The sequence below is a fragment of the Nicotiana tomentosiformis genome, chromosome 10 (genome assembly GCF_000390325.3).
Source record: "Nicotiana tomentosiformis chromosome 10, ASM39032v3, whole genome shotgun sequence".
NCBI classification, from domain to species: domain Eukaryota; kingdom Viridiplantae; phylum Streptophyta; class Magnoliopsida; order Solanales; family Solanaceae; genus Nicotiana; species Nicotiana tomentosiformis.
In genome coordinates, this window is record NC_090821.1 from 70902941 (window position 1) to 70917275 (window position 14335).

Here is a 14335-nt window from a genome sequence, read left to right on the forward strand (position 1 = left end):
AATCAATATCCGAATAACAATAGTCATGAAAGAACCACAACCCTAGAACGTGAAGTTTAGCTCCACATAGACATGGTAGCCAAACAACAATCATAAAAATTACTAAGTTTGGTGGGAGAAAGAAGAAACTTGATGAATTCCGGCCTCCACAGCTTTGTCGTGGCTTTTTCCCTCTTCCCAATATGTTAGATGACCTAAAAGAGGCGTTTTTGGCTTATATATTGCGTACCAAAGTCGTGGGCCAAAGTTCTCCTATTTCTAATCCAAATCAGCTTCAGGGATTGATGCTAGGGTGGATGCGTCGCATCCACCTTCGTCCTCCACTTCTCAGCTTCGGATGCTACGGTGGATGCTTCGCATCCACCTCGTCCTCCACTTCTCAGCTTCGGATGCTACGGTGGACGCTATGGGCCGACTTCACTGCTAAGGGTGCACGAAAGATGTAGTTTTTCTAGGTTGGATGCGACGCATCCAATCTCTCTTCCTCTACCTAGAGCACCTTTTATTCATATTTTTGCACTCCAAACACCCTAATTTACCACACACAACTCAATTAGTCATAAAACCAATAATTAAACCATGTTGGGCATTTTAAAGATCAAATAACATCAAGAAGCGGTTAAAATATGGGTAAAGTAACATCAACACATATCGAAATATGCCAAACATCACCCCTTAAATATTTTTCTTGGCCCCCTCATTAACGAAATTATGCTTGGAGCAATGGTCCGCCTCTAAGCATAAGCTCTGCTTCTTGTCATACGATGCGGGTTCGAAACCCGCCTTTTACTTCTTCTTTTTAAAAGTTTCTTTTACTTCTTATAACTGGAATTATATACTAGTACAATAGTACTATTTATTAGTCACTAGTCAACAGTTCACTAATTTATAATTTTTTATTTCACCTTTTCTCAATTCAATTATATTTTAAATTTTTAATAGTTATAGATAATAGTCAATACCCTAATCAAAAGCCCCAAATGTCAATTCCCTAAAGACTATACCCTTCTCCAGTTCTTCACTTCTTCGGTTCTTCCTCAATCAAAAATCAAAGCTCGCCTCCCATTAACTCATCTCTCACGCAGTTACTTCTCACTTCAAAATGGAGAACCCTTCTTCCTCAATCTCAATTCCTCTCATTACTTTGAAAAAGTAGCAGGCATCAAATCTCTGGTTAGTGCTTCTCTTACTTTGAAACTTATTTTTTATTTATAAATTATAAGAGATTAAGAGCATGGAGAATTGGAGATGGATATTAATTTACATCCAGTCCACCAACTTGACCTCTTCAAAGATATTAGAGTGAAACTGTAGAAAGCTTAAATATAGGCTCACAACAAATGACATCTGCTTTTGTTTAAATCATTATCTAAATAAATACAACACTAAAATCAAGTCAATAAACAACAGCCAAGATACAGAACTACAGAAGCTATAAACTTGATTAAACTCTCGAGAACACACTCACATATTCATAAAGATATATATAGTGCAGAGTTATCATATAATGAGCAGCAATTGGTTTAAAAATTTTGGTTCAAGAATCTCCAGTAAAGGTATTCTTGGTAAATGGTAATTAGGTAAACCCCAAATCTATTATTCAAATAATTTTGTTTAGGTTGAGCTTCTATTTTCTCTGGAATTTAGTGGTCTCTTAATTTTTTGCTATTTAACTTTAAGAATGGCTTCTCTTTCTATTTTTCAGACGCTCCAAATTGTTTAAGAATGGTTGTTTAAGAATGACTGTCTCCATGTTTTTCAATTTATGTTTAAGTTTCTGATTCTTGATATACAAAAAGAAGTCAATTAAGTATTTTGAGATGCAATTTTAATTATACTGTGCTAGCAACCAACACTACATTTAAAGGTTAGTGAAAATATTAAGTATTAAAATATAATTAAATTATGCAACATAGCTAGAATTTACAAGTAAATGTTAGTGAAGATATCAAGTGGTACTTTTATAGAGTTGTAATATTAGTATTCAATAAGTTGTATTTATTTTATTTCTTGATAAAAGGGGTGTATTGCTCTATTTATATTGTGTTTGTTTGTATTCTTGATAGACTCTTAAATTTATTGGACTCGTTTTTTGTAGGAAGTTCTTGTTCTTATGAATTGAGATGGACGTATTTTTGACGAAGTTTAATTCTTCTCAACCAATTTCTACTCTTAGAAACAATTCCTCTCATCTTATAGAGGAGTTTGATGAGAAATTACTCAATCCCGATCCTGGAGAGAGAGTACCCATTGATAAATATAGTCCTAGAATACGGGATGAAGTAAGAAGACACTACATTCAAAATGGACCTTGTCAACCGGTTGATCATAAGTTTCCTAAGACTTTATTCGGGAATAAAATGCGTCAATTTAGTCCGGGTTGGTTTAAAGATTCGTATTCTAGATGGTTGGAGTATAATGTGAAGAAAGATGCCGCATTTTGTTTATGTTGTTATTTATTCAAAAATAATTATGTTCATGGAAGCACGGGTGACTCTTTCACCAAAACGGGCTTTAAGGCTTGGAATAAAGCTTCGGAAAGACTTGCTTTACATGTTGGTCAAGTAAATAGCCTCCACCACAAGTGTTTCAACAAGATGTTAGACTTATCACATCAATCTCAATCAATTCAAGTTGCTTTTGATAAGCAATCTGAGAAATAAAGAAATGAGCACCGAATTCGTTTAAATGCATCAATCGATGTTGCAAGGTTCCTCTTGTACTTTGGATTGTCATTTAGAGGTCACGATGAAAGTGATTCTTCAAAAAACAAAGGCCTTTTTCTAGGGCTTTTGGAATGGCTTAAAAAGAGGCTCCCTCAAGTGGATAGAGTCATATTGAAACATGCTCCAAAAAATGATATGATGACTTCGCCAAAAATTCAAAAGGACATTGTGAGTCCTTGTGCACAAGAAACCGTGAAAGTTATAATCAATGATTTAGAAGGGGATTATTTCGGGATATTAGTTGATGAGTCCAAGGATATTTCACACCATGAACAAATGGCCCTCGCTTTGCGGTATGTTGACAAAAAAGGTCAAGTGAACGAGCCATTTATTGGTCTTGTTCGTGTTGGTGATACCTCTGCAAAATCGTTGAAGGATGCAATACTTTCTTTGCTTATGAAACACTTATTAAGTCCATCCAAAATACGCGGACAAGGGTATGATGGAGCTAGTAATATGCAAGGAAAAATGAATAGTCTTAAATCTTTAATTTTGCAAGAAACTCCTTCGGCACATTGCATTCATTGTTTTGCTCATCAATTACAGTTGACGCTTATAGCGGTTGCTAAAAAACATAAGGAGGTGGAAACTTTCTTTGCTATAGTTTCTAATGTCTTGAATGTGATTGGAGTATCCTTTAAACGTAGAGATAAACTTCGAGACCATCAAGCAGAATTATTGGAGCAGTTGCTAGAGAGTGGTGAAGTTCAAAGTGGGAAAGGATTAAATCAAGAACGAGGGCTTCAAAGGCCAGGTGACACTCGTTGGGGATCACATTGTAAAACATTAGATAACTTTGTTGTTTTGTTTGCATCTATTGTTCATGTGCTTGGGGTGATTGAATATGAAGGTTCCGAGGCTAATGATAGATTGTAAGCAGAAGCCTTTTTGAGTAAAATCAATTCATTTGAATTTGTGTTCATGCTTCACTTGATGTTGAAGGTATTGTTGATGTCGAACGAGCTGAGTAAAGCTTTATAGAAGAAAGAGCAAGATATTGTCAATGCCATGATATTTCTTAACCTTACAAAGGATAGGTTGCAACAAATGAGAAATGAAGGATGGAAATCATTAATGGATGAAGTCTCTTTGTTTTGTGCTAAACATGTCATTTTGGTGCCCAATATGGAAGAATTCTATATTCCTGGAAAGTCAAAGCGTAGGCCTTCTAGTGTTACTTATTCACATCACTTATGTATTGAGCTTTTTTACACAGTGATTGATTTGCAACTTCAGGAGCTTAACAGTCGTTTTGATGTTGTTAGTGGTAACTTGCTTCTTGGTATGGCTAGCTTGAATCCAGCTAATTCGTTTGCTAATTTTGATAAGGAAAGAATAATGACATTGGCCAAGTATTGTCCAGATGAGTTTGGTGAATTGAAGCTTCGAGATCTTAGTCACCAACTTGACACTTTCATATTGCACATGAAACATGGTGACCCTAGATTCTCGGATTTGAAAGGAATTGGTGATTTGGCAAAAGCGTTGGTTGAAGCAAATCTTGTGGAGGCATATTCACTTATTTATTTACTTGTAAAGTTGACTCTAATTTTACCTGTCGCGACTGCAACGGTAGAAAGAGCATTCTCATCCATGAAGTACATCAAAGATGAATTGCGTAGTAGTATTGGTGATGCATTTTTAAATGATTGTTTAGTTTGTTACTTTGAAAAAGAAGTATTTGCAAATGTAAGCAATGATGCTATTATTGACCGTTTTCAGAGTATGAGAATACATCGAGTTCAAGTATAAGTGGATGATGTACTTTTGTTATATTAGTATGAATTAAAGATATTCTATAATATTAAAGTTTGTATTTTGATTTAAGTTGTGCCTTCTTTAGTTCTCTTTTTGGGACAATAGTAGATAATTGTTTGTATGTCGCGAATTGCTATTAAGGCCACTAAGCTTGTTTTACATTTTAAAGTTTATTCCAGTTTAGTTCATGTGTGCGCAAGGATGTGTAATATTTTTTTTTGTTTGGAATACTTATTTTAAAATTTGTGTTCGTAGGTCAATTTGGGAGTATGATGAAGTTGGAGCTTGTGTTCGCGAGTCAATTGGGGAGTATGATGAAATCAAAGCGTAAGCTCTTTTTACTTTATTGTAGTTTTATCTTAGCAAGTTTATATTATATAGTGGAATATGCTACTTATTTACTGGTCTATCCTAGAGTTTATATGTATTCTTTTACTAGCTAATAAAGTTTTGGGTAATACACTCTAATGATAATGGTGCCCCCGTCATACTCAAATCCTGGGTCCGCCTCTGGTTAAGATTAGAGTTGGTGAGTGTAAGATTCGCTCGATCACTCCCTACTAAGTGATAACTAATTAATTAGCGACCTTAGCATATAATTTGAATTGTTTCCCTCTCGACTTTGGATTTAGCACCAAAAGTCTGTCTTTACAAACAATTTAGGCAGTATAGATGGCTGAACGGTGAAGATACGGGGGAAGTGCACAATTAGCCACTAATTAGAGATGTCTTTACTCTTTAGCCACTGTTTAAAATGTATTTACTTTTTGTAATGACTCGACTTGTCATTTTAGGAAGTTATGCCCCGTTCATTGACTTAAGATCTCGAACAGTTTCGTAATATGTATTATGACCCGCGTGTATGGTCGAGTTTGATTTTCGAAATTAAATTAAAAAAACAATTCTCATTTTTGAAGCATAAATGGAAAGAGTTGACTGAAAACTTGACTTTTGAGCAAACGACTCCAGAATGGAATTTTGATGATGTCAATAGTTTCGTATGACGATTTCGGACTTAGGTGTATGTTCGGATTTGGATTTGAAAGTCCGTAGGACAATTCGACGCATTTTGGCGAAAGTTGGATAAATAGAAGATTTTGGAAAGTTCGACCGAAGGTTGAATTTTTGATAACGAGGTCGTATTTCGATTCAGGAAATTGGAATAGCTCCATTACGTCATTTATGACTTGTGTGCAGAATTTGAAGTCATTCCGAATTGATATGATACGTTTCGGCGCAAAATATAGAAGTTGGAAGATTTGAAAACTCATAATTCGATTCGATGTGTGATTTGTAATTTCGGCGTTGTTTGACGTGGTTTGAAGCCTCGACTAAGTTTGTATTATATTTTGGGACATGTTGGTATATTTGGTTAAGGTCCCGAGGGCCTCGGGTGGATTTCGGAAGGTTAACAGAGCAATTTGGACTTGAAGGAAACTGCTGGAAAATGGCAGCAGCTGTTGGAATCGCTTCTGCGATGCATGGGCCGCAGAAGCGACCTCGCAGAAGCGACACATCCACCACAAAAGCGAAAATGGAAGGGCATGGCAGTGGTCATAGATGCGAAAAAATTTTCGCACCCGCAGAAGCGCAGAAGCGGGAAGAGACGATACAGGAACGACTACTTCCGCAGATGCACAGGTTGCATCGCACCTGCGAATGCGCAGAAGCGAAAATTCTTCCGCAGGTGCGAGAGGGAAGTGGCCAGTGGACTTCATAGAAGCGGTCATGTGCTCGCAAAAGAGAGCTCGCAGGTGTGATAAATGTGTCCGCAGAAGCGAAAATGGACAGAAACATAAGGGGTCAAAAATCAGTCATTTCTTCATTTCGATTGGTATTTTTGGAGCTCGGATTTGGGCGATTATGGAGGGATTTTTCACAAGCTTAGTTGGGGTAACTGTTCTATATCCTAAAGCATTTATATTTCATGAATCTATGATTATATTCATCATTTAATTCGGATATTAATGGAAGAAATTAAGATTTTGGCAAAATCTTCCAAAAACGAAAAATTTAGATTTGGAGGTCGAGTTGTTATTGGAATTTGATAAAATTGGTATGGTTGAACTCATATCAGAATGGGTGTTCGGATTTCGTAAAAATTATATCGGGTTCCGAGAGGCAGGCCCTGCGTTGACTTTGGTTGACTTTTAAAAATAAATATTTAAGTCAAAATTTTATTATACGAAATTATTTCTGATAAAATTTAATGAAGTTATACAATTAATTTGGATAGATTTGAGCTGTCCGGAGGTTAATTCAAGCAAGAAGGCGATTTTGGAATATCGGCATAACTTCAAAAAGGTAAGTATCTTGCCTAACCTTGAGTGGGGAATTACCCCTTAGGCATCGAGTCTTATGTGCCATTTGTGAAATGTGAAAAGTCGTGTACGCGAGGTGACGAGTACGTACTCGGGATTATATGTGCAAAATATATTGGGTTAAGATTTTAGGCACATTGTGATAAATTGGATAATTGTTAGCATTTATTAAATCATCTATTTTGCCATGCCTCAATTCGCGTTTGTTGAATTTATTTTTATATGACAATTTGATGTGATTATTACTTGTATATTTATGTGGATTCCGTAAAATGATGATTTGATATTTCTTGGAAATTAATTTTATTATGGATTTTTCATCTGCAAAGAATTAATTAAATAAGCTTAAGAAGAGGTGTTTATATTATTATTAAGAATTTGGATTAATGAATGTGTTGCCCTATACTGAGTATTTTCCATCTCTGTTGATTGTTTTGAGATTTTATATACGTTGTATGGAACCTTGGGCTATTTGTTGAGAAATTTATTGATTCTGGTACATATTTGGAATTTGATTGTGGTCAGTGAAAAATTGTAATATGAATTGTTGTATTGTGTGGTGGTTTAAACACTCTCCTTGATGTTATTTATGCTTCTTACCTTGCTTGTTAATGATATACATGTACTTGGTAAGGAAGAGTGTAAAGCACGAATGGTGATGTCGTACCATTTGAATTATATTATCATGTGAGGGAGAGTGTAAAGCACGAAGGGTGATGCCTTGCCATTTGAGAGTGTAAAGCACGAAGGGTGATGTCGTGCCATTGAGAGTCTAAAAGCACGAAGGGTGTTGCCGTGCCATTTTATTTATATTATCAGGTGAGGATGAGAGTAAAATCACGAAGGGTGATGCCGTGCCATTATTTTTATATTATAATATATTCATGGAGCGAAGGGTATTTCCGTGCAGGCGAGGACGAGAGACATAGAGTATACTATGATATCGTTTTGTTGTGTATATGTCACGACTCGAAATTCCCACCTTTAGACCGGATAACGCCTAACATTTCACTTGCAAGGCAAGTCAACGTTAGAATAATATTATCCATTTTAAAACAATTTTTAAATTTATTAATAACAAAGAAATAAATGCAGAAGTAAGGTCTGAAATGTAGTGAATAATCCATAAAAATAACGGTGTTTAAATACTATCCCAGAATTAGTGTCACAAGTGCACGAGCTTCTAGAATAATACAAATAAATGTCTGAATAAAATAAAACTGTCTGAAAACTAACACACAGCTAAAGTAAAGTAGACGGGGACTTCAGAACTGCGGACGACATGCAGTTATACCTCAAGTCTCCTCTGGTAGCTGAAATCTGAGCAAATCTATGGTACGCCGCTGGGACCAACTCCGAAATCTGCATAAGTAGTGCAGAGTGTAGTATCAGTACAACCGACCCCATGTACTGGTAAGTGCTGAGCCTAACCTCGACGAAGTAGTCACGAGGCAAAGGCAGGTCACTTACATTAACCTGTACGCAATATTAGTAACAACAACAAATAATAGAAATAAATTAGGCAACTCATTTATAATAGTTGAAACCAACTAAACAGTCATAACAAATTATTAATTCAACCAATTTCCGTTGCAGCGTGCAAACCGCTCCCACAATATATTCATTTTCAATCCTCCAATATATTTATTTTAATCAAATATATATATATATATAGACTTTAAAATAAGTCTGTTGCAGCGTGCAATCCGATTCCCCAATACAGACTTTTAAATAAGTCTATTGCGGCGTGCAATACAATCCCCCAATATAGACTTTTAAATAAGTCTGTTGGGGCGTGCAATCCGTTGCACCAATATAACTTTAAACAACTCATAAATGTAATAAAAATTACTCCAATAAATACCATGTTCAATGAAAAACTATTAAGCATCAAGACACACAATAATTATAATTTATTTATGAACAAATAATGGCAATTAGTATTTAATTGTTAAAATCGTGGAGAAAATAGGCAGTTAATACTTAGTATGCTAAATGTCAAATAAAAATTAAGACACATAAATCAAATAGCATATAACAATTATTGCAGGAATTCAAGAATTAATATTTGACAAAGAATAGGAGAGAAATAATTTTTATAATACTTAATTCATAATTTAAAACGATTTATGATTTTTCAAGTAATTATGCAAACAATTAATTTGATGAAGTATAGACACTCGTCACCTCGCCTATACGTCGCTCACATGCATTTCACACAACAATTAATTTAAGGTTTCTATTCCCTCAAGTCAAGGTTAACCACGACACTTACCTCGCTTTGAAAATTCCAATCAATTACTCGGCCACAGCTTTTCCTTTTAAATTTTTCTTCAAAAGCTTCAAATCTATTCACACACAATTCGATATACTCAATACGAATCATAGGAATTAATTCCATATGAATTTACTAATTTTTCGGATAAAAATCTGAAATTTATTTAAATATTCGACAGGGGGATCCACGTCTCAAATCTCGGAAAAACTTGTGAAATCCGAACACCCATTCCGCTACGATTTCAACCATACAAAAATTATTCAATTCCGATGTCAAATGGACCTTCAAATCTTAAATTTTCGTTTTTTGAAGATTTTATAAAAATCTAATTTTTCTTCCATAAATTCATGGATTCATGATGTAAATGAGTATGGAATCATAAAATATAATCAATATAGGATAAGGAACACTTACCCCAATTTTTCCTGTGAAAGTCGCCCAAGAATTCGCCTTACCCGAGCTCAAAATGACCAAAATGAGTAAAAATCTCGGACTCTTCAATTTATACACTGCCCATGCATTTCCGCACCTGTGGTGCCTGGGCTCGCACTTGCGAGCTCGCATTTGTGAGAAAAATTTTGCATCTGTGAAATGGGGCTGCCAGGCGAGGCCTCGCATCTGCGGAGGAAAAATGCGCACCTGCGCTGCCTTCTGCTTCTGCGATCGTTGAGTCCGCTTATGCGGACACACAGGTGCGTGCAAGTTTCTGCACCTGCGGACTTTTACCCAGCTTGCCCAGGCCGCTTCCGTGATGGAAGGCTCGCTTCGGCGAGCTCGCACCTACGGTCCAAAATCCGCAAGTGCGATTACACGAGAAGGCCAAATATCAGATTTTTCCTTAAGTCCAATTCTTGTTCCGATTTCGATTCGAATCACACTCGGGGTACTCGGGACCCCGTTCGAATATACCAACAGTCCCGTAACATAATACGGACTTATTCGGGGTCTAATATCACGTCAAACAACGCTAAAATTATAATTCACACCCCGATTCAAAATTTTGAGTTTTAAACTTTTTAATTTACAAATTCCGTGCCAAAACATATTAAATGAATCCGGAATGGCTTAAAATTTGGCACACAAGTCCTAAATGACATAACAGAGCTCTTCCAATTTCCAGAATCAGATTCTGGCTTTGATATCAAAAAGTTAATCCCGTGGTCAAACTTGGAAATCTTTAGCCTTTAAATTACTAGTTTCCGTTAAATTGTCATAACTTGATCTAGGGACCTCCAAATTAAATTTCGGGCATATGCTCAAGTCCCAAATCACGATACGGACCAAACAAAACTCTCAAAACACTGATCCGGGTCTGTTTGCTCAAAATATTGATCAAAGTCAACACAATTGAGTTTTAAGGCTCTATTTCACATTTTAATCTATTTTTCACATAAAAACTTTTCGAAAAATTTTACGGACTGTGCACGCAAGTGGAGGAGTGATAAATAGTGCTTTTGAGGTCTTAGAACATACTATTAATTATTAAATTTAAAGATGACATTTTGGGTCATCACGTTCTCCCCCTCTAAAACAAACGTTCGTCCTCGAAAGAAGTTAGAAAAAAAAATACCTGAGCTGGTGAATAAGTGCGGATATTTACTCCACGTGTCTGACTCGGACTCCCAGGTAAATGCCTCTACTGGCTGACCTCTCCATTGCACTCGAACTGAAGGATAACTATTAGACCTCAACTGCCGGACCTGCCGGGCTAGAATAGCCACCGGCTCCTCCTCGTAAGTCAAATCTTTATCCAATTGAACTGAGATGAAATTTAACACATGGGACAGATCACCATGATATTTTCGGAGCATAGACACATGGAACACTAGATGAACCGCTGATAAACTAGGTGGTAATGCAAGCATGTAGGCTACTTCACCCACCCTTTCAAGAATTTCAAAGGGTCCAATATACCTAGGGCTCAACTTGCCCTTCTTTCCGAACCTCATTACACCTTTCATAGGTGAAACCCGGAGTAATATTCTTTCTCCAACCATGAATGCAATATCAGGAACTTGACGGTCGGCATAACTCTTTTGCCTAGACTTAGCTGTACGAAGTTGATCGTGAATAACTTTAAACTTATCCAAAGCATCCTGTACCAAATCGGTACCCAACAACCGAGCCTCTCCCAGTTCAAATTAACCAACTGGCAATCAGTATCACCTTCCGTATAATACCTCATATGGAGCCATCTGAATGCTCGACTGGTAGCTATTATTATAAGCAAACTGAGCAAGTGGCAAGAATGGATCCCAAGAACCTCCAAAGTCTATAACACAAGCGCAAAGCATATCTTCCAATATCTAAATGGTGCGCTCTGACTGTCCGTCTGTCTGTGGATGAAATATTGTACTCAACTCAACCCGCGTGCCTAACTTATGTTGTACAGCCCTCCAGAAGTATGAGGTAAATTTTGTACCTCGATATGAAATAATAGACATGGGCACACCGTGTAGGCGGACAATCTCACGAATGTAGATTTCAGCTAACCGCTCTGAAAAATAGGTAACTGCCACTGGAATGAAATGTGCTGACTTGGTCAACCTGTTCACAATGACCCAAACCACGTCAAAGTTTCTTTGAGTCTGTGGGAGTCCAACAACAAAATCTATAGTGATATGCTCCCATTTCCACTCAGGAATTTCTAACTTCTGAAACAAACCACCAAGTCTCTGATGCTCGTATTTAACTTGCTGATAATTCAGACACCAAGCTACATATGCAACTATATTCTTTTTCATTCTCCTCCACCAATAATGTTGCCGCAAATCTTGATATATTTTGGCGGTACCTGGATGAATAGAATACCTGGAACTGTGTGCCTCTTCAAGAATTAATTCACGAGGCCCGTCAATATTAGGCACACAAATACGACCCTGCATTCGTAGAACTCCATCTTCCCCCACATTAACCTATTTAGCATCACCGTGCCGCACCGTGTCCTTAAGGCTAAGTAAATGAGGATCATCATACTGCCTCTCTCTGATACGTTCATATAAAGAAGATCGAGTGATTGTGCAAGCTAGAACCCGACTGGGTTCTAAAACATCTAACCTCACAAACTGATTAGTCAAAGTCTGAACATCTGCAGCTAATGGCCTCTCACCAACTGGAATATACGCAAGACTGCCCATACTCACAGCCTTTCTACTCAAAGCATCGGCCACCACATTGGCCTTTTTGGGGTGATACAAAATGGTGATATCATAGTCTTTCAACAACTCCAACCATCTTCTCTGCCTCAAATTAAGATCTTTTTGTTTGAACAGATACTGAAGGCTACGATGATCAGTAAATACCTCACACGAGACACCTTAGAGGTAATGCCTCCAAATCTTCAACGCATGAACAATGGCTGCCAGTTCTATGTCATGAACATGATAATTCTTCTCGTGAACTTTTAACTATCATGACGCATATGCAATCACCCTGCCATCTTGCATTAATACTACACCAAGCCCAATGTGAGATGCGTCACAATATACCGTATACGATCCTGAACCTGTGGGTAATACCAACACTGACGCCGTAGTCAAAGCAGTCTTGAGCTTCTGAAAGGTCAACTCACACTCCTCTGACCATCTGAATGGGACACCTTTCTGGGTCAGCCTGGTCAATGGGCTTGCTATAGATGAAAACCCTTCCACGAACCGACCATAATAACCTGCTAAACCCAGGAAACTCCGGATCCCTGTAACTGAAGTAGGTCTAGGCCAATTCTGAACAGCCTCTATCTTTTTAGGATCCACATGCCCCAAAAAGGCAACTGAGTCTAACCAAAACTCACATTTTTAAAATTTGGCATATAACTGATTATTCTTCAAAGTATGAAGTACACTCCAAAGATGATGCTCATGCTCCTCTCGACTCTTGGAGTAAATCAAGATATCATCAATGAATACAACCACAAAAGAATCCAAATAAGGCTTGAACACCCGATTCATCAAATCCATAAATGTTGCTGGAGCATTTGTCAACCCAAATGACATCACTAGGATCTCGTAATGACCATACCAAGTCCGAAAAGATGTCTTAGGGACATCAGATGCTGTAGTCTTCAACTGATGGTAATCAAATCTCAAATCAATCTTCAAAAATACCTTGGCACCCTGAAGATGATCAAATAGGTCATTAATTCTTGGCAGCGGATATTTCTTTTTTATAGTTGCCTTATTCAACTGCCGATAATCTATACACATCCGCATAGAACCATCTTTCTTCTTTAAAAATAATACTGGTGCACCCCAGGGCGAAACACTGGTTCTAATGAATCCTTGATCAAGCAAGTCTTGTAACTGCTCCTTCAATTCTTTCAACTCCGGCGGGGCCATACGGTATGGTAGAATAGAAATGGGCAGAGTGCCCGGAGCCAAATCAATACAGAAGTCAATATCTCTGTTGGGTGGCATCCCCAGCAAATTTACAGGAAATACTTCAGGAAATTTATGAATAACTGGTACTGAGTCCATAGAAGGAACATCTGCACTGGGATCGCGAATATAAGCCAAATAGGCTAGACACCCTTTCTCTACCATACGCCGAGCTTTCATATAAGAATTAACCCTACTGGCAGAATGACCAGGAGTTCCTTTCCACTCTAACCGAGGTAACCCCGACATGGCTAGGGTCACTATCTTGGAATGACAATCCAATATAGCATGATAAGGGGACATCCAATCCATACCCAAGATGACATCAAAATCTACCATATCAAGAAGTAGAATATCCACACTAGTCTCAAGACTACCAATAGTAACCACACACGAATGATAGACATGATATATTATAACAGAGTCTCCCACTGGTGTAGATACACCCACAGAAGCACTTAGAGAATCACAAGGCACAACTAAATATGAAGCAAAATAGGAGGACACATAGGAATAAGTAGATCCTGGATCAAATAGAACTGAAGCATCTCTATGGCAAACTGGAATAATACCTATGATCACAACATCAGATGACTCGGCTTCAGGCCTAGATGGAAAAGCATAAAATCAGGCCTGGGCCCTACCACTCTGAATTGTGTCTCTGGGACGACCTTTAACTAACTGGCCTCCACCTCTAACAGTCTGACCTCTACCTATAATGGCTTGACCTCCACCTCTAGCTGCCTGACCCCTACCTCTAGCTGGCTGAGCAGGCGGTGAAGCAATCGGTGCCGGTATGATGGCACGAGAATCCTGCCGAGATCTGTTACTCGCCAACCCAGGGCAATACCTCCTGATGTGACCAATGTTCCCACACTC

At 37.7% G+C, this 14335-nt stretch overlaps 2 protein-coding genes across 2 annotated transcripts; both read left to right on the forward strand.

The window, feature by feature from the left end:
* Nucleotides 1–2478: 2478 nt before the first annotated feature.
* Nucleotides 2479–3602, forward strand: LOC138900367 (uncharacterized). Its single transcript, XM_070187104.1, has 2 exons — nt 2479–2564; nt 2666–3602. Exons 1-2 carry the CDS (start codon nt 2479–2481, stop codon nt 3600–3602), a joined length of 1023 nt encoding a protein of 340 aa, XP_070043205.1.
* Nucleotides 3603–3734: 132 nt separating this feature from the next.
* LOC138900368 (uncharacterized) lies at nt 3735–4478 on the forward strand. Its single transcript, XM_070187105.1, has one exon. The coding sequence runs from the start codon at nt 3735–3737 to the stop codon at nt 4476–4478; it is 744 nt and encodes a 247-aa protein (XP_070043206.1).
* Nucleotides 4479–14335: the final 9857 nt, after the last annotated feature.